The 24958-nt window shown below is 35.2% G+C and overlaps 1 protein-coding gene across 1 annotated transcript in view; it reads right to left on the bottom strand.

Moving 5' to 3' along the window:
• LOC100014624 (zinc finger protein 845-like) overlaps window positions 1-24958 on the bottom strand; it is a 63925-nt gene that overhangs the window by 33902 nt on the left and 5065 nt on the right. The window contains exons 5-6 of the mRNA XM_007477054.2: window positions 11486-11630; window positions 9392-11171 (exon numbers count right to left, since the gene is read on the bottom strand). Coding sequence (XP_007477116.2) covers window positions 9392-11171; window positions 11486-11630 — 1925 coding nt within the window. The remainder of the gene's footprint in view (window positions 1-9391; window positions 11172-11485; window positions 11631-24958) is intronic.

Raw genomic sequence — 24958 nt, 5'->3', positions numbered from 1 at the left:
ATCAAAGTTTTTCTGCCTATGCAGTCCTGGTAAATTTTACTTCCAACTATGCCACTCTTCTACTCACTTGCAGTAGCTCTCTGTTGTCTCAAAGAGCAAATATAAAACGTCTTGTTGCATTTTGAAAGCCCTCACAACTTGGCAACAAACTCTCTCTCAAGCCTGGTCACATACTGCTCACCATATTCACTTCTTTCCTAAAGCACAGATCCATATCACATTCTCCATCTCCTACTCAATAAAAACCAATGGCTCCCTATTGCCTCTTGGAACAAATTCCAAAATCCTGTTGGGTATTCAAAGTCCTTCATAACCTAGCTCCCTCCTAGCTTTCTGATACTTACGCTTTACTCCCAGCCATGTATTCTTCCATCAAGTGACATTGGCCTCCTGGCTGCTTCATGACTAAGACACTATCTCTTGGCTCCAAGTATTTTCTCTGGCTAGTCCTGATGCTTAGAATATTATACCCTAACTCCTTACTGACTTCTCCAGCTTCCTGTATCAGCCAAAATCCTATCTTTTAACCCTACTTAATGTCAATGGCTTCTCTTTATTAATAATTTCTCATTTATCTTGTATACCTTATTTGTGTTATCTTCATTAGACTGTGAGATCTTTGAGGGCAAGGATGGTCTTTTGCCTCCTTTTGTATCCTCAGCACTTAGCAGAGTGCCTGGCACATAATAGGTAATAAGCATTTAGTAATTTTCTTCTGTACTCTGTGATCAATCTGGCCTTCTCTTCTTCACACAGCCCTTCATCACCTCCAACTGGAGTGCACCATTTCCTCATAATTTCCTAAAATCTTTTTATTTAAGATGTCAACACAAGCGCCTTCTTCTATATGAAAGCTTTCCTAAGGCCAATATAATTCCCACATAACTCTGTACTTCAAAAGTTCATATACTTTTTATCGACTGTATATGCTCATGTGCATGCTTGTTATCTCCACTGGAACATAAGCACTTTTTAAGTAGGGCTTGTTTCATTCTTTGAATTTGTATAACCTACACCTAGCACAACGCCTACCTAGTACATACAGAATATGCTTCAGGGTCATTGAGAATGGCTGCTCATTTTCCCATCACTTGTTTGGGAATATATATGTCTAATTTATACATTCTTCTTTGTTTTAATGTTGTCTCCCTATTAGACAGCTAAAAGCAAGGACTATTTTTTTTTGCCTCTTTCAATGCATTCATTGTAACCTGAATATTGAAAAGTAGTTATTTATGCTGTCTTCAACTTCTCAAGTATTTTAAGTGCCAAAGGCAAGAAATGAAGACGTGAATTGCTCTCAACTAGTAACAGAACCTTTGGAAGAGACCTATGGAATTTTCTAACTAAACCCATATTAAGGAATCTCCACTATAACATACCTGACAGGGTCATCCAGCCCCTGGGTAAAGGGAGTTGTCTAATAATGGTGTAATACTGATTATATGACTATATGCTAGAGCAGCGTTGAGGAACCTTTTCTGAGTTCAAGTGCCCAGACAGCAAATTCAAGTTATCTGAGTCCCAGCATTGCCAGAAGAGAGAGTTGAGGAAGAGCTTGCTTTGGGCAGCTGGACAGAGAGGTGGCACATGCAAAAGAATGTCCTTGGGCAATGGGAAGAGGGGAAACAAAGCAGCTCCCTTAGTGCCAGCTCTGCATACATGCTACATCTTTGCCAGTGCTGTCCTAGAGACAGAAATAGCAATGACAGACTGTAGCATAGTACTAGAGACCACCCCCACCAGAAGCCTACATAGTTTTCAGTTAACTTTCTGACTATCAATTGGGCCTCAGCTGCATAGACAATGGAAAATTAGTTTTACCCACTGAGAGAAAGCAGAGGCAGTGTAAGCATTGTACCAAGTAAGTCTCAGGGCGTGGGGACACAAGAACCAGCTGTCCCAGTGTGGCAGCTCTTAAGCTTCCATCCATTGCCCTGCTTACTTAAGCACCAGAAGCAAGAGTTGATGCTGACTAAAATGTTTATACTTTTATATGAGGGACAATAAGGGAAAGAATAGCTGGGAAATGCTTCTTTAAGAGCCTGGGAGTTTAGAAAAGAGATGTTCTTGGCTATATTTTTTCACTTTTTGATTTAACTCAGCAAACAAAATCTAATAAACCATGTGAATTTCTTTTGGTTAAATGAAGTTGAAAGGAAGATACATTGATAGGATTAAAGCAACCATAAGTTTTTGATACAATTAAGAAATTTCATATAATATTCCTTACACCTTGAATCCTTCACCAAAAATTTAACTTCCACAGGGCTATAAGGCAAACCCACACCAGTTTGTCTCCCATATATTAGGATGATGTCAAGAGGCTGGCCATGACAGTCAAGAACACCAGCTGCTGCTGTCTTATGTAGAAACCATACTGAGTAGCAATTCTAATACTACACCTGGGAGGCAAATGACACATGCTGAAATCAGTCTACTTCCAATGAGCATAAAAGGACAAGTATTGCCGAATAAAATACCTTACACTCCAAAACACAATCCTTAGTAAAACAATTATCTTTCAAAATAAAGGGAATGAAAACATCAAAATTATGTCCTATAAAGTTAACAAGCATTTATTAAAAGCCTACTACATGCCAGGTACTATGATAAGTATTGGGGATAAAAGGCGGGGCAAAACTAGTTCCTGCTCTCAAAAAATTCAATCTAATAAGGGAGACATGTAAAAACAATTATATTCAAAGCAGGATAAATTAAGAGATAATCTTAGAGGGAAGGCAATAACATTAAGGGGGACTAGGAAAAGATTTATGCATAAAGGATTTTAGCTGAGATTTGAAGAAAGCTGGGAGATGGAAATAAGCATCTCAACCAGTAAAAAGGGCAAGGAATTCAGTGTCAATAGATCACATATTAACTCATGTCTACTTTTTCTGTTTATGGGGTACTGAACAATGACAGAACAAATCAAAGACAGTTGGAGATGGAGATTTAAAGATGATCCATTTTGTACAAACAATGGTTGGCTCTGACTTTGTGGATATATTGCAAGGCTTTGAAACCAAAAGTGATAGCTTTATAGTTAGCCTAAATTATGGTCATATGGCTTAAAAATATTCAAATATTTACTATTTCATTTTGAAAGTGAACCTAAAATGGCAACAAAAAAATTTTTTTAAACAATGATACCAAAGGAAGATATTGAGCCCAATAAATGCCCTCAACTATCTACTTAACTAACATTATGAGCAACTTTTAAGGTTATAGTGCTTTTCTTATTGTTCTTTTCTAACTTTAAATGGATTGGGTAACTCCTTACATCAAAGGAATATCAGGGTGTGACACCTCCACCAGCAGCCTGTATAAGAGTCAGAGGTACCCCACACATCTTACACTCATAAACACAAATGAAGAGTCTGTATTTTTGTTTATTGAGTTTATGCTTGTTACACTTTAAAAAAAATTTTTTTCCCAATCAGCAAATATTCATCCTCTCCCTTGTAAACCCAAAATCTTTTTTACAAACATGTATATTCAAGGAAAACATTTCTGCATTGGCTATGTCCAACAAAACATCTTGTCCTATACTGAATAAACCTATCAGGAGGTGGGAAACATGTTTCATCATTAGTCCTTTGGAGTTGTGGTTATCATTATGTTAAGAGATTCTAATTCTTTCAAAGTTGTTTGTCTTTACCATACTGTTGTTATTATATATTCACCTGGCTCTGTTTACTTCACTACATCAGTTCATTTAAATCTTTCCAGGTTTCTCTGAAATGATCTATTTCAATTCTTATACTACAATAGAATTATATTAATATATCAAAACCTGTTCATCCATTCACCAATTTATAAATATTCCTTCAAATTCCTATTGTTTGCCAAATCAAAAGAACTAGAAATATTTTTGTACATCCTTTGTTTAGGATTACTTTTTCTTAATCCACCTATTTCTCTCTTTTACTCTTTCCTGTCTCTATTCTTATTAAATGAATTTTGCCATTTAATTTTATGTGTATTCTTTCCTCTTGACCAGGTCAGATAAGAGTGAGATTCAATATTTCTATGCAACCAGATTATGTGAGATTCTTTTCCACGTCATTCCTTTCTCTCCCCAGTGTATTTCTTATTCCATCCTTTACATTGTTTTCTTAAGATCAAGAAAGAATCACACATCCAGGCTTTCTCTCTAATTAGACTTTCTTTATGACTGCTAATGATGATAGCATTGAGGGGGCACATGCAACATTTCTCCATATTTTAATGTAAGCAGTTAATTTTTACTTAGTCCCTTATGATTATTCATCCATGTTTACCTTTTTGTTTCTCTTCATACTTCTGTTGGAACTTCAAAATTTCTATAAAGTGCTGGTCTTTTCATCAGAAATGTTTGGAAGTCCTCTATTTCATTATGGTCCATTTCCCCTCACTATGGATGCTATTTTGCTAGACAAGTTATTCTTGGCTAGAAGTTTATTTTGTTTGCCTTCTGAAATATTGTATTCTAAGTTTACCCATCCTTTATAGTGATGGTGGCTAAATTGGCTGTGGTCCTTCTCACTGTACTAGAATCCTTTACTTGAATTATTTTTTTCTGGATTTTGACTAGTTTTATTTTGAGGCTTCTAAGAGTTGAGTTGTAAACAGTTTAAAAACTAGCCTCCTTTTTTGGTCAATGGTTCTAAATTTTTCTCTCCTTAATCCATTATCCAGATCAGTTGTTTTAACTATGAAATACCTTACTTTTCTTCTTATATTATCAGACTTTTGACTTCTGATTACTTCTGGTTGTCTCATGGAATTGCTAGCTTCTATATAGTCTATTTTGATTTTTAGGAAGGTTTTATAACTCTTAACCATGTCAATTATTCCCCTTATAGTTTTTTTCTTCCATAGCTCTCCTCCAAATTTGTTCAAGTACTCTCATTTCTAAAAACATTTTAAAACTCTTCTTTCATCTCTTTGCAGGAAATCTATTTGTGGATGGGCTGTGTTCCCCGAGGCTGCTTGTAGATATTTTAGAGTCACTCTTGTCTAGGCTCTGCAGCACTTCTGGAGGGAAGGCTGCTACTTTCTTGGGGGTACTGAGTAGTGTCCTATTCTAGGGAAGCTGAGGCTGGTAACTCACAAGTGTCCAGTGCTCCCAAAGTAGTCTGATCTAGGGCAATGTATGATTGTTACCCCCTTGGTCTAAACAAGATATAATACTTGACATAGTCACTATCAGCAGGCTGGTTAAGATTTCTTGGTTTAGAGTGAGATCTGGGATTCATGTCATGGTTATCCTCTACAGGAGTCAGATTGGGTTTATGACTGTAACTGAATCTCTACTCTACTCTTGAGATTTGGCTCCTGCTTTGTTTCTGAACTTAATGCTCTCAGTAGAGAGCCCAGTACTTGTTCTAATGTCCTTGGTCAAAAGTTCCCTCTTTAGTATGCCTTCAATCTGTAACTTGGTAGGAAACAAAACTGCTAGATGGCACCTATTCCTAAAGCCTGCACAAAGCTGAGATGCCTTGGTATGGGCTGGAGGCCAAGTCTTAACTTGGACATAGCCTTTCTGCACACTGGAGTGCTTCTGCACATAGCATGCTTGTGATCAGACTGCATGTTCCCAGTGTCCAGAGATATATATCCCTATGCAGACAGAAGCTAGAAAAATGACTCATGGTGAGACTTTTTTCTAGGGCTTCCTCTCAGGAGTCAAGCTTATGTTTTCTAGATCTGTTTGGAGGGAGTTTGGGGAGCACGGAGGATGAGAAACTTGGCCCTAATTCATTCTATATCTCTGCTCCATGTCTCTGTTATAATACTTTCAAAAGAAAATAGGGAAAGAAAAACAATTAAATACCTCTTGTCCTACTTTTAAAATGTAAGTAATATAGTCAAACAGGAGAGGATGTTGTCTCATCTTTTCCTAATATATATGCAATTAAATAAAATGAATTCCCATGCTGGATGTATATAAAAGAGTATCTCAAATCCAATGTATTCTACAACTTGAGTTCATCACTTCTTTGTTAGGAAGTTGATAGTATTCTTCTTCATCAGTCCACTCTTAATTTTTGTTGATCAACGCATTGTTTAGAATTAAATCTTTACAATGTTGTTGCTCACATAAATTCATGCAAATCTTTCCAATTTTTCTGAAACCATCTCTGTTATTTCTCATAATACAGTAATTTCCATCAATTCTTCTAATACAATGTGTTCAGTCATTCCCAATTGAAAGACTTTTTTTTCCCTTTCAGACACTGGACACATCATATTGCAAATTTAATTTAAATAATGAACATAATACCTTCAAACTTTGAACAAAGTCCCAATAATGTAGAGATTATGGGGAAAAGAGGACTTTCATTAAATAATTAATGAAATGGTAAACTTACAAATATTTAATAATATATCACTATTCAATGAATAAAAATATTGACCAGACATTTCACCCTAGAAATTCCATAAAAGGAATACTAAATCTATAATAAAAATGAAAATAGGGCCTCTATTCCAAAATATCCAAAGCCTCTTTATATATAAGTGCAAAAATGCCAAACACACACACACTCAAACACATAAACATATGATAAGATGGCTGAATAAAGTATGATAATATTAATGCAAAACAATCAAGCCATCTATATTAGAAATTACAAAACAAAAATAAGTATGAAAAGGTCGAATATCAAGTGATACAAAATGTGGTATATAGATTGAGTACAACCCTCTTTTGACCTGAAATATAGTATAACATATCAGTGTGTTTATATAATATTTATCATTCCCAATAAGTGGTGAGTCTCTTTAAATGCTCTTGTGAATGCCATCTTTATACTGCTATTTTCAAATCTCAGAGCACTGAAGAGCCTCCTATATAAGATACCTAATCACTTGAAATTTTGGCCTAATTATCCACACAGAAAACCAAAGTAGATAAAAGTATCTATTGTCTGGACTATGATTTAAAAATTAGATAGAAATCCATAGTGCTAATCCATCAATGCATGTAGGAGCAGGGGTATCCCAAAAGTCTTATTGAAATTCTAAGTTTGTTTAAATTTAAAACTGTATTAAGATTTCTGGAATACTCTATATATTTGGACTGACACTGCAAATAGACAATCAGTGAGGTCTAGAACTAGGATGAAAAGCAGAACAGCTTCAGAGTCCTAAAAAAAGATTCAGAATAAAAACCAAAAGAAAAAAATTGCTTTATGTTGTGAATGTATGTAGTGTTACTTTAAACAAAGTTAATGATTTATGTAAAATTTTTATTTATTTTGTAGTTTGATTATTGATGATAGATAACTATAATTTAAAATGGTAAAAAAAAAATCAGGGCACACAGGGTCAAAGTACTCAGTTAATTAATTATAGGATTCCAGAGTTCAAAGAGAGCTCAACTGTCATCTAATCTAATTCATACCTGAATTTGGGTTCTTGACCTCTCTGTAGCACTTGACACTATTTATTTACTACACTGTCCTTCCTGGGTTTTCGTAATATTATCTCCTGGTTTTCTTGGTTGACCACTCTTTGTTCTCCTCTGCTCAGTCTTCATCTGTGGCATGCCCACTAACAGTGGGTTCTATATTATTGGACCCTCTTTTCTTTATCTTATCTTCTTTAGTAACCTCAGCACATTCTAGGGGTCTAATTATCACCTCTACATAGAAAACTTCCAGTCATATATCCAACTTTGGACTCTCTCTTGAGCTTCAGTTCTATACCATACATCATCCATTATCTAAGAGACATTTTAACTGAATTTTCCCACAGGTTTCTCAAGTAGATGATAGAATTCATTATTTTTCACCTTCCTGAACATATTGCTTATTTTAGTGTTCATATTATTGTACAAGAATTATTCCTTCCAGTCACTCAGTTCCCCAGCCCCTGTGCAATCCTTACTCTTATTCTCAAATTCCACTCAGTTGTCAACTCTTATCAATTATCTCTACAATAACACACATATTTTCCATTTTCTTCACATATAACCACTACCTTAATTCAGGTCCTCATCAAAACCTCATCAGGTATAAAAAGCCTCTTATTTGGTTTCCTTGCCTTAAAGCTTCTCCACACTCAAATCCGTGCTCGACAAACCTAGTGATCTTCTTACCCCATAGTTTGATCATATTACTCCTCGTAAACAATAAATTTCAGTGGCTCTTCAGTGCCTATGGAATATAACCCTCTCTGTCATTAAAAGCTCTCTAGGTCCTTTTATTTCTCTGTTGTACTAACATGTTATTCTTCTCCATGTACTTTGATCCAGATATATCGGGAGTTAAGACAAAGTCTGATTCACACTGGTCTACTAGTTTAAGTCAAATATCAGAATGGAATGATATGCTCATACTCATTCAACAGTTAAAAAAATTACTTAGCCATAGTGTAAAAAAAAATACTCAATAAAGGTGCAACACTTAGCTTAGGTAGATAGGCCACCTTTCATCTACATATGGAAACAAGTCTGGTTAGCATAAGATAATGTGTTAAATCCTAAAGAAGTGAATACAGTCTATTTATGCCCTTAGATGACTAGGAAGTCATCTTAACACAGATTGGGGAGGCTGCATCAATAGCCAGAGAGCTTGAACCTTGGCCTACCTTGCCAATTAAGTCTTGAGGCTAGGTTCCTTTCCTTTTAGGGCAGGAAGTATCCTAACCTACATGGCAAAGGAGGGGAGGGAGGGAGTAGCAGGAGAATTTTGATAAAATGCTGATCCAGATTATCACTTTTTGTCTTTGAATTCTCTGAACCTCATATCTGAATTGCACTCCAATCTCAAAGCTCATTTAATTCCTGATTTCCTTTCTGACTCAGCTCAACTAGTTGAAAGCCTTCTCAATTATTCACAAGTTTCTATTTTCATAAGTTTTTTCCAATATGAGCAATCTGATGTTGAGTTAGAGCTCTGCTCTTAAAGGCCTTTCCACTCTCATGATATATAAAGAGTTTCTTTCCAGTAGGAGTTAACTGATGTTGAATAAAAGAGTTCACTATTGATGAAAGGCCTTTCCACATCCATAACATTAATCTGAAGTATATATTCTCTTATATTCAGTAAAACTGTCACTTGAGAAAAAATTCTCACAATTATTTTCTTAAGAGTTTGTATTATCTGATAATGTGTAAATTGTGAGTTCTAATGGAAGATGTTCCCACATTTCATAAAGTTTCTTTTCCAGTTTGAAGTCTCTTACATCCAGTAAGATGTGGGTTGGTATGAAAGGCTTTTTTACAATCCTCACATTCAAAAGGTTCCTCTCTAGTATGAATTTTCTGATATTTCAGTAATGAATGTGTTGTTGAGTAAAGTCTTTCTGCGTTCATAATAATATAGGCTTTCTTTCCTTAATGAGTTTGCAGATGTCATGTAAGTCAAGAAAGCTAGCTAAAGAACACTGACAATCACACTTATTTTTTTGCAGTATGAATTCTCTGATGTCGATTAAGGTTTAGTTTGCAACGGAAAGCTTTCTCACAACTGTTACATTTATAAGGCTTCTCTCCAGTATGAGTTCTCTGATGTATTGTTAACTGTGAACTCCATCGGAAGGCTCTCCCACAATCAGTACATTCAAAAGGCTTCTCTCCAGTATGAATTCTCTGATGTTCACTAAGGTATGTCTTATTGGGAAATACCTTCCCACAATCATTACATTTAAAAAGTTTCACTCCAGTATGTAGTCTTTGATGCTGAGTAAACTGTGAGCTCCAGCGGAAGGTCCTCCCACAATCATTACACTTATAAGGCTTCTCTCTTGTATGAGTCCTCTTATGTTGAGTAAGGTATGTGTTACTAAGGAATGACTTTCCACAATCATTACATGGATAGAGTTTCACTCCAGTATGCAGTCTCTGATGTTGAGTAAACTGTGAGCTCCAGCGAAAGTTCTTTCCACATTCATTACACTTATAGGGCTTCTCTCTGGTATGAGTCCTCCTATGTTGAGTAAGATAAGTCTTGTTAAGGAATGATTTCCCACAATCATTACACTTATATAGTTTCAGTCCAGTATGTTGTCTCTGATGTTGAGTAAACTGTGATCTCCAGCAGAAGTTCTTTCCACATTCATTACATTTATAAGGCTTCTCTCCAGTATGAGTCTTTTGGTGTTGAGTAAGATATGAACTCCAATGGAAGACTTTTCCACAATCATTACATTCATAAGGTTTCTCTCCAGTATGAATTCTCTGATGTTCAGTAAGATATGTACTGTCAAGGAAGGTCTTTCCACATTCATAACATTTATAGGTTTTTTCTCCTGTATGTATTCTTAGATGTCGAGTAAACTGTGAGAGCCAGCCAAAGGCCTTTCCACAATCATTACACTTATAGGGTTTTTCTCCAGTATGAATTCTTTGGTGTTCAATAAATTGTGAGCTCCAACAGAAGACCTTTCCACAATCATCACATTTGTAAGGAGCATCTCCAGTATGAATTTTCCGATGTACAGTCAACTGTGAGCTCCAGCGGAAGGCCTCGCCACATTCATGGCACTCATAAGGTTTCTCTCCAGTATGAAGTCTCTGATGTCGAGTAAGATGCAATTTGCTACGGAAGGCCCTCTCACAATTATTACATTTATAAGGTTTCTCTCCAGTATGAGTTCTCTGATGAAGAGTTAATTGTGAACTCCATCGAAAAGTCTTTCCACAATCATTACATTCATAAGGTTTCTCTCCAGTATGAATTCTCTGATGTTCACTAAGGTATGTCTTATTGGGGAATACCTTTCCACAATCATTACATTTAAAAAGTTTCACTCCAGTATGCAGTCTTTGATGCTGAGTAAACTGTGAGCTCCAGCGGAAGGTCCTCCCACAATCATTACATTCAAAAGGTTTCTCTCCAGTATGAATTCTCTGATGTTCAGTAAGGTATGTTCTATTCGGGAATACTTTCCCACAATCATTACATTTATAAAGTTTCACTCCACTATGCAGTCTTTGATGTTGAGTAAATTGTGAGCTCCAGCGGAAGGTTTTTCCACAATCATTGCATTCATAAGGTTTCTCCCCAGTATGAGTTCTCTGATGTTGAATAAGGTATGAACTTGAGCGGAAGGCTTTTCCACAATAGTTACATTCATAAGGCTTCTCTCTATTATGAACTGTTTGATGATTGGCCATGTGTGTGTTCCAGAAGGCCTTGGTATATTCATGATTTTTATGAAGATTTTCTCCAATAGGAATTCTATGATGAGAAATAATGGATGAATTGGGACTACAGGTTTACTTACATGTATTACATTTATCAGTTATCAAAGCTATTAAAAATATATGAATTACAAAAGGAAAGAAAATTCACATTCATTATATTTAGAAAATTGATACTTTGATAATAGCCTACTAAATTCTGCTTTAGTATGAATAATGTCTCAAATTCTACAATTATAGATCACATTTATAGTTTCTTATATAGACCAGATAAGAAAAGTAGACTTTATTTAAAAAACTGAAAATTCTGTAATTTGTTAGGATTTTTCTTTTGGATTAATTTTTACTTGCCTAGAATGCTTCTCCTCATGGTTCTGCTCCTGCCTCTGCAAATTGACATAGTATTCCAATGCATCTCCCAATTTAAAGACATAGGAATTTTCCCTTTTGAGTCTTTTCTCAGTTAACTGATTAGTTCCAGGCCCAGTATCCCAATCTGAAGGAAAAAAATAAATGAAAAACATGTTCTGCTAAATATCAAAGGAAAATATGGTAAATTGCTTTCTGACTTTGCCATCAAGAAAATTACCAACATTGCTATAGGTTTTTTTTAATGTGTAACATCTTTATATAGAAAATTTTATAAGATGCCTACATGTTTTCTATTCTAAGAAACCTTAAAATTCTGGTAAAATTCTATAGAAAATTGTGATTTATATATAAAATCTTTTTTAAATGACTTTTTTTTTTCCTCTTCCTCCTATCCTTTCCCCCTCCCTAACAAGCAAGGCAATATAATACAGGATGTGTATATATATATATATATATATATACACACACACACACATATATATATCATCATATAATACATATTTTCCTTTTATCATGTTGTAAAATAAGACATTGCTTACACTAGAGAAAAAATTATGGAGGAAATAAAGTGAAGAATGGTGTCTCAATCTGAATTTGGACTATTTAGGTTTTTTGATGAAATTTCATGTAACATTTTAGCATCGTTATTTATCTTTAGTTTTCTTTTTATACTTATTTTCTTCTTGGAATTGTTATGAGGATCATATGCATTTGGTAAAAGAAATTTAGTAGAGTCCCTTTCTGTACTACTGCAAACTTAAGAGCATTCATTTTTTTTTAAACCCTTACTTTACATCTTAGAATCAATACTGTGTATTGGTTCCAAGGCAGAAGAGAGGTAAAGGCTAGACAGTGGAGGTTAGGAAAGTTGCCTATGGTCATAAAGGTAGGAAGTATAGGAGGCCACATTTGAACTCAGGACCTCCTATCTCTAAACCTGGTTTTAAATCCACTAAGCCATCTAGCTGACCCCTAGAGCATTCACTTCTAAAATGATCAGAACCAGAGCATTTATTGGATTTTAATTTTTGGATGGTCTATTATGGCTTGCTCAATTTCCCTTTAGGCTATGGTTTCTACTCTCTCAATTTTTTAAGTGTCAGTACTTTTGATTTGCATTTTTCATCTTAGTAAAAATCTTTTTTAGAAAAATCTTTCATATAGTTCTTAAGTCTATAATTCCTAAAGATATTTTTCCATAACCTTTGAACATTTGTCCTTTGAGGAAAAGCTTTTGGTGTTCCCCCCCTACTCAGTGAAGGTTGCTGGCCTGACCTGCTTTGTTAACTGTTACACGTCACTGTTAAAAAACTGATTTTGCTCAGTCAGAGAAGTGTGTTTATCTTAATTATTATTATCTCTTTAATTAAATGCTATACTGGGTTAAGCATGATTAGTACAAAGGTGATTGGATGAAGTTTTCTAAGAAAAATAATTTGGAAATGCATTTGATTTGATATCACTTAACTAGTAATAAGTTTTGTTTCATGCTTTAAATTTATGATGTTGTGAATGTTGTTATTGTGTTTCTAAATTTTCTTATATTGTAAATTCTGGGAAATTATATGACAAATGCTATTAAAAGGATAATGTTTTCCACTGGAAAACTTAATTTTCATTTAGATACTATGAAATTATTAGTGCAGCTATTAATGGTTATTGTCAAAATTTTAAAACCTGTGAAGCATTTAATTGGACATATTTTAAAAGGGAAGAATAATTATTTATTTTGTGGAAAAGGAAAAGCGAGACCTTGTAAAAATCTCCTGATTTGTAAACTTCCCAGGTTTCTTGGAGCTATCTAAATCAAGGTTATAAAGACTTATCAGCTCTATGAAAGAATTTGTGAATTAGTTCACTAAAAAAAATTAGACCCCCTTCTGTATTATAAACAGTCCTTTTGCAAGTTGGTTTATTATATTATCAGCAATTTATATGAGGATTTATAATTATGAATTTATACCTAAAATAGTAAATATTGAAGTTCCATTATGAACCAACTTAATCTTAATAGACTTCAGTACTGGAGACTTAATTTTACTTAAGGAGTTAATAAACAATACCTTAAGAGATAAATATACAGTAGTCTGGATATTTGCAATAATTAGTATTTTTCAGGGTTCTTATTTTTGAGTGAACCATCATATATATTTATTATCTAGGTGGAATTACAGGATATAAATATTTTTTTAATTTCTAATGACTGATTTTGACACCCAGATGAGTTTAAGAGGAGGAAGATGAAAAGGTCATTGAAGTGTCTTCTAGTATGTCTTCTAGTTTTGTATGTCTTCTAGTTTTTTTTTTATTGCTACCTAATTTCCTGCAACAATATGAGAGTAATTATAATTATCTGGCCCTAAACTATGATTAGTGAAAAGTAGCTATTTGAGGTAAAATCTTCTGGGAATGTAATCTAATTTGTTCCAAGTTTTGGGCAGGTACAATTGTCTGAATGATCATTAAGTCAGTAATCCACTATTTGAGCAAAATGCCTCTAGCTGCTCAAGGGAGTCCAGACTGAGAACTACTACATGGCTATGCCTTGGAATGTTGTGGTAGGATCCTCTTGAGTCAATAAGTAGGACTAATTATAGGAATAGTAGGATCCTCTTGACTCAATTTCCCCATTGTGTTATTTCCTTTTGGAGAAGAATGTTTCCCATGGGCCTGGTTATTATGCCCAATGAACGGGGCAGAACTTTGCTGTATGATTGGCTGTTTCAAATAGTAAACATGACACTTAGTAAAAATCAAATAGAACTAAAAATGTTGTATCTTCTTATACCTAGATTGAGTAATTCTGTGCCCTTAGACTTAGGTTTGGAAGACTAGTTTTGATGCTATTTTAATCATGTCCCTGCTTCTTCCTTTCATAGCAAATCTCTCTAACCAAGGCAGATAAAGTTGTATTTTTTAAAAATTTGATGAATCTTTTTGTTGTGATTTCCGAGCACTTCTGAATTAATATAATAGGATTCAATTTTGAAAGATTCCATTGTTTTTACTAGGAATTTGTAGTTAACTCCATATCCTATGTAACTTAAATAAATGAGTTATTATGCTTATCATCTACCTCCTGATAATTACATATTCATGTATAAAATTAAGTCCTTGAAATGTCTCAGAATGATATAGGCATAATTAGACAGAGATGAAGAAGTTTGTGAGACAAAGATATTAATTAGTATGGTTAAAATCACAAATATCTTCTGTTTGGTTATAAGGAAAAGATTTTTTAGTACAATTGATTACCTTAGAGGAAAGTAAAATTGTGGACTATCTTGTGTTACCTCAAAGGGAAATCCAATTTTACTTAGGTTTATTGTTTGATTTGGGATTAACATCTGTATATTAAGCATGTCCTGAAGTGTAGACAGTTTACATGTAGATAATTCATATACATTGTTCTCTGTATAAAATTTGAGATTAAATACTTGGTATATTTACACGTCCCATTCCAAGTCTTTTGTTGTCTATCACAATTTGAAGTTAAATGAGCATCTTTTACTTACAAAGAATGCTGACAGAAATGTGTTCATGTTTAGGATTAGATCTCTACAGTATCTCATACTCCTAAGGGGGTAACTGGCTGATTAGCTAGAAGGGAAAATTTTGAAAAAAGCAACAAGATCAGACAATTATATCAAATATAAATTATTCTAATAGGATATTGTTGCAATGTAATGCTTAGTGCATAAGTATGATTGACAGGCAGAGAATCTTCAAAGCTGGCAGGATAAAGATTCCAAATGGTAGGAGAGACAGTTTACTGGTCACTCTCTTGGGGTTTGGCTGCTGGAGGGGGCTGATCTGTGCTCCTGGGACATCTTTGGATCATCCTACAAGCAGCCCTCTGAAGCAGGAGCGGATACGAGTTTTTCAATATCCTTAGGTGGACTAAGGGACAATAATGAGAGCTCCAGCCATTCTCTGGACCATCTAGAAATCCTCAGTGTAAGATCTCCGAACTTTCTGTTGGACTGGCCCTTAGAAGTTTATTGTAGCTAAGATAGGATTATTAGATAGTGGCTTAAAATAGGGGCTAAGCTGTCAGAAATCCCTTTCCCTCATTCCTACCCTCTCCATCTCTGAAAAATAAAAACAAAATATTTATATGTTAATCCCTATGTTTTCCATCCTAAACCCCCCTAACTTAATATGGTTATTTCACTTGGCTGAGTCAGCTAGATTGTAAAACCTAAATTTTATGGTTTTCTTATTGTATAATTGTATAATATTGACTTATAAAAGGGGTGCAGAGAGAAAAGGCAGTTAAGAGTGGAACATTCCATTTTCACTCTAAGAAGTTATATAGCCCAAGGGTGGGGGCTAGCTGAATGCTCAGACTCCTGCTGAGCTACTAGGGGTATTTAAATATTAAAGAGCTATTGCCACCTGCTCTAAACAGCCATCTTGGGAAAAAATTTTTTTTCTTCTCAAATTTTTCCTGTTAGAAAGTGTCTGGATATGTAGTAATGGATGTTTTAATGATATTGTGGTAGTGCATTCTGCATATCCCTTACATTTTGTTTGTACTGTTCCCTAATGTATGTTCATCATTAGGTTTGGAATATCAATGGCTGAAACCAGTTATGGAAATTAAGATGAAAACTGTCTTGTCATATATCCCCATATGTTGTATCTTTCCGTATGTCTTGTACAAGTGTAGAGTGGCTTTCTTTTTCAACGGCAAATAGTTAAAGGCAATTGTGATCTGAGTAACTAAGGATTCAGAACTTAAACTGATGGTGATACAAATGAAATACCAACTTGATCAGATGGAATTATATATAAGAGAACACAAAGTTTTAAACACGGAATATGGGTGTGGGAATAATGTAAACACTGGGGAAAAGAAAATCTCAACAGGTTACAACAGGAAGAGGCTGCAGAGATGGCTACCCTATGTCCACTAAGGGATCTTCCTGTAGTCTCTAGGAATGAGATATTTCAGGTCAAGACATACAAAAAATTTACCCTAGAGGACTTGGAGTCCATAAAAAGAAGAACCCCTAGCTTTCTAGAAGAGCCCAACTGTGTAATAAAAGAGATGAAGAGGACAATAGATTTATTTGACCCAGATTACAATGACTTTGCATTATTAATGAAGGAGCTATTGACAAAGAGAGAGAGAAACAGATTTCTTGATGACACTAGGAAGGACCCCATTTTACCATCATGGCCAGAGCATTACCCTGAGGATATGAATAGCAAAGTACAATATGATAGAATGAAGGAGTGTAGGCAATTAATTATTGAAGTCATGGGGAGACACACTAAGAGACCAAATGCCTGGTCAAAATTTGAATACATAAAACAAAAGGTCACAGAAACACCTACGGCCTTTTTTAGACAGAATCATGGAAGAAGCCAAGACATTCCTAAACATGGATGTACTCGAGGAAGGGACAATAGCTCATATAAAGAGGATCTTTGTTAATAATGCAATCCCCAAAATTAAGTTGTTTTTTACAAATAACTACCCTGACTGGGAAGAGATGGAACTGGAAGACCTAAGACGTAAGGCAACATACTTGACCACTGACACTGAGGATAGATATGAGGAGAAAGATACTATAGTGGAAGACCTAAAAAGAAAGCTTAAGGAAGCAGAATTAAAAGCTAAAGACAGTGAGATAAAAGAGGTCAAGGCAGTGGCTGCTTTGAGATCCATGCAGTCTAAGAAGAACTATAGGCCTAAGGACAGCAGATCAGTTCCCAAACATTGTTTCCTTTGTAATTGAGTTGGCCACTTTGTCAGAATGTAGGTATAGAGGCCAATTCAATAGACAGATAAACAAAAATGGAAGATTTAATAGACAATATAGTAATAATAATTGGAATAATGATAACCAGTGGAATAATAATAATAATTATCAAATGAGAAATGTAAATCAGTGCCAAAATGCCTGTTGCCAAGGAGCCCAAGCCCCAGATCTGACTACTATGCAGGAGTGGGTAAAGTCTGGAGCTAGGCCAAAGTATAGCCAGGTTGTCAAGGGAGACCACAGCAAGGGTGCGTGTTTGTTATGAAGGTTTACCAAGAATGCATCTGTAATTGAATTAAGGGATAATGAGCTGAGTATAAATAAATGAAAATGAATGTAATGATAATAAGGTTGTTTACCAAGAATACATCTGTAATTTAATTAAGGGACAATGAGTTGAGTATAAATGAAAATGAATGAAATGATAATAAGGTTGATGGAGATATAAATGAATTAAATGAATCAAAGAATAATATGATTAGTGTAAATAATCATAAGGGAAAATAAAATTATAATATAAATTTAGTAGAAAATCCTAGTGAATTTAAAATAAGGGAAATTAATGAAGAATATAAACTGAAGAATAATAATGAAATTGTAAATGAGACCAATGATACATGGAGAATATATGGACCAATGAGAGTAGTGTAAAAGCTGATGATGCAAAATCCTGGGAATATCATGTAGTTTAAGCAGATGTAAACTTGGATGGATAGGAAATGACTGAGCTTTGTACTGATGTTACTGTGCTAGTGCCAATATTAGAAACATTTCAATCTCCAAACAGCACAGAGCCATATGTATCTGTTACAACAGGTGATCAGATATATGATCTTTTGGTTGATATTGGAGCCAGCAAATCAGTTTTTCAAAGTATTCCTAAAGATTGTAGAGCTGTTGGTACCATGGAAGCAAAAGAGTGACTGGAAAACCAGAGAGAATAGCAAAATTACAACCTAAAATGATCACTTTAGGTCCTTTATCTGTGGAGTATGCATTTCTTTGTATGCCAGACTGCCCCATGAATCTTCTTGGTAGGGATTTATTGTGTAAATTATGAGCAACAATCCAATGTACTGATACTGGGTATATATCATTACATCTACCAGAAGAATCTCTGAAAGCTTTTCCACTGCTGTTCTTAGATTCAGTCAGTAAAGAGGATGAGTTGGATTCCATCTATCCTATTCCTAAGGATACCCCTCAAGATTTATGGTCAAAGTCTTCCACAGATGTAGGTCTATTGAAATCAGCTACTCCTGTTAAGAGTGAGGACTAAGGAAGGACCAGTTCCTTGTGTACCTCAATATCCCTTAAGTAAAGAAGAAATAGAGGGTATCAGACTAATCATTGAATTCCCTAATCCAACAAGGGATAATAATACCTTGCTTCTCAGAATATAATACACCTAATCTTCCAATAAAAAAAGCCAATGCTAGATCAAAATGGCAAAACTGTCCACAGATTCAGCCAGGATTTAAGTATGTTCTATTAATAAGTTCTAAAAACTGGGTTTGAGACTTATATAAATTGTATTGTTCACCCTTCACACAATCCTGGCATTTCCTAGGTCTTTTTTTAAACACTCAATTTAAAAGATTTTTCAGAGTTCTGTCTTTTGTGGTACTTTAAAATGCATAATTTTTTTCTCAGTCATTATTTGAGCTTCATAAATATATCAACATAATTTGCTAATTTGCATCACAGGACAATTATAAATAGTGAAACTGAAATTTCTCTCTTTATGAAACTTAAATCTAAAATAAAGAATGAAATAAATTAATGTCAGACATAAAAAGTTAAATGATAATGGAGTCAATGTCAATTTTGAAAAGTATTTTTAATGGCTTACATGTCTACTTTGTTAAATTTTACATTTTTAATGTAAGTGTGAGTGAGAAAATACCCCTACCCTCTTATACATGATTATATATTAATGTTAGCAGTAGTTTTATGATAACCATCATTGTAATTCTAAATTAGTATAAGCCATGATTTTAGAAGGTTTTTCTTACTATTTTAGTAAAGTTTTAAAACTGCTTTAGCTTAGGCCTTAGAGTCAGCCCCACCCTTCTGAATTGATATATAATGCACCCTAACTTATGATCGGGTATGTGTCATTGGCTTTGACCTGAGTTTTATAACCAGATATGGTATTTTTCACTACCACCCATCTTTATCCAGAGTAGGCCCAGAGAACATCCTTCTCCCCTAGATAACCATCAAGTGACTCCTTAGGTCATGATCAGAAGAGTTCTTTCACTGAATAAGGGGTGCTTCCTGGTTGACCTAACCACAAATAAGGGTTGTGCCTTAGTTGAACTAACCAATAAACAGTGTTGCTGGGTGTCTTTATCCTTTGAAAGTTATGACTATTCTTAATACTATTTTTGTGACTGTCTGGAAAACTTGGCTGTTCTTTTAAAGTTATAAAAGAAGGTCTCTTCCAGTATGCTGAGTCTTCTGATATCAACCAGGAGTCTGGTTTTTGTTGGAGGATTTGGCCCTCTTCCAAGAAACATAAATAATTACCTGGCTTGGAGAATTTGACTCAATTTATCTAAATTGAGTTCTTAAGAAAATTTTGATACAGAAGGACTCATTTACAAGTTACATCCTCACAGATTCTTTTAAAAATTCTTCCTTCAGCCTGTTGTTGACAGTGTCTATATTAGGTACAAGGTTTAGATAAAGATAAGACACAACAAAGGAGTATATAAAAACTTAAAATCTACAAAGTTTCAGAGAACTATGGGTTCTTAACTTGATGTTGTTCTTATAGCTTTGTTGTTAATAGGAGTAGGACCAAAGGTTTGAGCTTGTGTTCACCACTAGGTATTGGAAAGCAAAATTTAAGAGGCTTGATTTGCTAAACTGCAACAAGTCTGGTAGAAACATCGAAAAATCTTTATAAATAACCTAAACTAAAGGAGCAGACCTTTTATGAGAAATCCTTCCCTTCAGAGCTATTCTGAGAACAAGCCCATTCCAGAATACCTAAGAAGAGATGTTTTCAGTAATTGGACAAATGCATGGGAAACCAGGGCCCTGAGACATGATGTGATAATGAAATGGATATTGCAAATGGGTTACTAGGAAAGAGAATGAATGTCCACCCTTCATTCTTATTCCTTCCCCAGGAACCACTATCTCTTTAAGGCTTATTTACTGAAGGAGATTGCCCCTGACAGAATTCACCAATTTTTTGGTCATAGCTCAAAGACTAAGAGATGAATTATTGAAAGATTAAGCCTAATGGTTTGGGGGCCACTCCCTCTCAAATCAATCCCATGAAGGTAGAATATCTAGGATGAAATTTCTTTAGCCCTAACTCCCATATATTAAGGTTATAGCATTAGAACAAGCAGCCAGAAACTTGACACTTCAACGGAGATATATTAGTCCATAATTTTGTTTCTATTATCACTGCTTTATTAAACATTATGGAGGGATACATGTGAATGACTTTTATCATACTCTGATTTGTAACTTTAATCAGGAGTATAAATGATTTATGGGAGGTCTGATCTTCCAAGAATCAAATAAGAAAATTTCCTAGCTGTGTGGCCTTGGGCAAGTCACCTAACTCCTATACGCCTAGGAGGAAGCTAAATGGCCCAGGAGGATAGACTGCTAGGCCTGCAGTCAGAAAGATTGGAGTTTAAATCCTGCCTCAGAAACTTCCTAGATATGACTATGGGTAAGTTATTTAACCTCTGCTTAACTAAAGGTTCCACTGAATAAAGGAAATGACAAACTACTTCAGAATTCTTACCAAGAAAACCACAGGGATAGCTATGGTCCATGGAGGTTACAGAGTTGGGCACAACTGAACAACAGCAGTAAATTCCCCATCCCACCACTGCAGAGGCTACATCCATGGCATGAGGACCTTTGTCTGGTGATTCAAATCATGTCTTGGCAATGGCTGAAGGGGTTTCAGAAGGGGAGGTCTAAATAATGTTATATCAATTCTGATTCTGTCATCCAAAACCAACCAGAAGACACACCTATGTTGCTTGAGATTTTGCTCTGCCATCTTGCTAATTATTATAAAAGACCCTGTCAGACCTCACTCAAGGTCTTTAGTCATTGAGAGGTCACTGACACCACTTATTAGAAACTGCTACTTACAAATAAATGGATCATGCTCAGAACATTGCCTGTCAGAATTTACCTTATCCACACTAGTCACTTCAAATTCTTTTCTCACGTTCCTATTAACACCTTGTAAGTTCCTGACTTAACTACAACCTGCCAAATCTGACAAGTCTTTTCTCAAATATCTTTCTTGACCCATCTGCACCATTTTACACTATGCCACCCTCCTCTATTAGGTACTTTCCCTTTCTTTGGGCATTCATGACACTTTCTTGGGCTTTTTCTCTATCTAACCACTCCTTAATTTCTTTTGTTGGTTCAACAACCGTATCATGCCACCGAACTGTGGGTATACCAAGTTTCTGTCTTGGTCTATCTTCTTAGTACTTGTTCTTGGTAACCTAATCAGTTCTCATGGGTTCAATTATTCTCAATGTAGCTAATTCCCAGATTATCTACCCATCCATCCATCCATCTATGCATCCATTCATCTCTAGTCTCTCACCTGAGGTTCAGTCCTATGGAAAATTTCCTATTATCATATGAACTTAATTTCAAGAAGTGTTTATTATCTTTTAACAAAAGCTACTATCTTCTTATGATCTTTCTACTCACCTAGGTTTTCAATTTCATTCCAACTTCTGATTCTTCATGACTCTCTACCTCCTAACTGTAAAACCTTGTTCTTTCTAAATCAACATACTATCCCTTACATATGATCCTTTATATATGCTCACACATATACCACTCTAGTAAGGAATATTACTATATAATCTCACCTAGATTACTAGAAGTAGCATAATTATTTTTCCTGCCCTATGTCTCACACCAAACCTTTCTGTACAAAGCTACTCAAATGGCTTTTTTAAAAAACCTTACCTTCCATCTTAGAATCAATACTAAGTATTGGCTCTAAGGCAGAAGAGCAGTAAGGGCTAAGCAATGGGGATTGAGTGACTTGTCCAGGGTCACATAGCTAAGAAATGCTGAAACCATATTTGAACTCAGAACCTCTCATCTCTAAGCCTGGTTCTTACTCCATGAGCCATCTAGTTGTCCCCTCATATGCTTGCTGGTCTCATCATCCCTTTAACTCAATAAACTCCAGTAGGCCACAATTTCTGCTAAGATTGGGGGGATCCCCATTTTTCAATTAAAGTCCTTCATAATTTGTCCACATGGAACTTCATTTTCCTATCTCTATACCTTTTCATGCCACTCCCAGCTCTACTTTCTTAGAATCCTAGTTTGTTTTTGATCCAGCTGACACATAATTTCTGTATGAAGCCTTTTCTTATCTTTTAGTACCTATATTACCTTTTGTGGGCTATTTAATCAATTGGGGCCTTGGTTTCCTGATCTGACAATGTGAGAACTAGACCAGATAAAATCTAAGGTGCTTAACAAATGCTTGCTCATGTCTTAGAGGTTATGTTAGAGGTAGGAATGAAAAGTCAACAATAGCAAAGATACTAATGAAAACAAACAAATGGAAATGAAGTGGCTCTAACAATAATAGATTTCTAAGTCTATTATAAAAAAATCAATAAAGTATTTTAGAACAGGTACATTATAACAGATAAGGTGAAGCAGAACACCAAGAGATATTTGTGTGTGTTATATGTATGTGTGTGTTCATATTGATAAGATAGTTCAGTATTGGATAAACTTTCAAAAAGAAACAACTAAGAGGATTGCCTATTCAAAAATTGCCAGGAAAAACTGTTTGAAGATGAGAATTTTAGGTCATGTGAACAATAAAGAGCAAACATTTTTTTCTGATCCCTAGTAATTTTGGAATACTGCTCCCCACCTCCCCTAACAAGGAGAAATTATGCACCATAGAACAATTACAGATAAATCTCCAGGACAAGAAAGGAAGAATTCTGATAAACTAATTGTCTTAGGTACTAAAAACAGATTAATTGAGAAAGAGCACATTTTGCACCTTTCTCAAATAGCTTCAAGATCCATGCTGCAGGCACTCAAGAACACATAAATTATCTACAGGTTTGTGCCTGAGACTCATAATAGGATCTCTTCTCTTCTGCAGATATTATTGGCTTATTCCTTAAGGCAGACAAGTGATTTGGCTCAGCAGAATGAATTGTGGGATTAATCTGCTTTTTATTTGGGCTAACACTTAGGCTAGAGATTCCAGAAACCTATTATAATACCTACAAACAGGAATAGACACTCATGTCTATTCTACCCAGGCACAATAGTGAGGGTCAAAGTTCCAGGAGAGTGACTATTATGAGAAGTTGGATTGAACCTGAAGAAAAAGGGGCAAAAATCCAGCTGAGGTCAGTTCTGACTCTGCCCTAGCAGCTAAGGGCAGAAACCAATAGTGAAATGTAAATCCTACCTTTAACACCAACTTTTGAGTAATAGGGATAAGTTTTTTATGCATCATCAAGAGGGAAGGAGTCAGAAAATGCATGATGGGAATAGAATGGGGAAAAAAAGACCAAAACAACAAAGATTTCAAGAAGCTAAAACTAAAGCAGACAGATAAGTTTCTGAGGCAGAATTTAAATTTGGATCTTCTATTGGCCCAGTGCTCTATCTACTGCACTATGTAGCTGCCTGAAGCAAGACAAGTTGCAAACAACTATATACAAAAAATATATATACAGAATAAACTGGAAATCATCTCAAAGGAAAGGCATTACCATTAAAGAAGATCAGGAAAGGCTTCTTATAGGTGAAATTTTAATTATATCTTAAAGGATTCTAAGGGGAGCAGCTAGGTGGCTTAGAGATGGGAGATTCAAATCTGGTCTCAGACAATTCCTAGCTGTGTGACCCTGGGCAAGTCACTTAACCCCCATTGCCTAGTCCTTACTACTCTTCTGCTTTGGAACCAATGTACAATATTGATTCTAAGATGGAAGGTAAGGGTTTTAAAAAAAAAAAGGATTCTAAGAAGTAGAGATAAATAAGGAACAAACTGTAGGCATGTGGGACATCAAGTAGGATACATGAAGGAGGAGAGTGTCACTTGATCCCAAAGAATGTAAAGAGATGTAAGGTATAAAAAGGCTGGAAGGGTTATTGGAGGACAGGTTATGAAGAGCTTTAAATGCCAGAGAATTTTATGGAGTTTACTGAATAGGGAAAGTGACATGGTCAGCCCAATTTAAAGTTGAGTGGTTGATGGACTGGAGTAAGGAGACATTTGAGGTAGGGAAACCAAACAGAAGGCTACTTCAATAGTCTAGTTATGATGTGATGATGGCCTGGAAAAGGGTGGTTGCAGGGCAGAGGAGTGAAGGGACTACATAAGAGATATTATAAAGGTAGAACTGATAGAAATTTGCGTATTGTATATGAAGTGTTAGAAAATGAGTAGTTAAAGATGACACTTAGATTGTGAGCCTACTAAGAGACTAAAAAGATGGTAGTCTCCTGGACCATAGGGAAATATGTAAGAAGGGAGGGCTTAGGGGGAAAGATGAGATCAGTTACTGGCAAACTGACTTTAAGATGTCTATGAAGTCTAGTTCAAAATATCCAAGTTAAAGATGGATAAAGACATCTGAGAATCATCAGATTAGAAATGGTCATTCAGTCAATG

This window comes from Monodelphis domestica, chromosome 1, assembly GCF_027887165.1.
Source record: "Monodelphis domestica isolate mMonDom1 chromosome 1, mMonDom1.pri, whole genome shotgun sequence".
Taxonomy (NCBI): Eukaryota; Metazoa; Chordata; class Mammalia; order Didelphimorphia; family Didelphidae; genus Monodelphis; species Monodelphis domestica.
The sequence above is the reverse complement of the archived record's forward strand: the minus strand, read 5'-3'. Positions and strand labels throughout refer to the sequence as shown.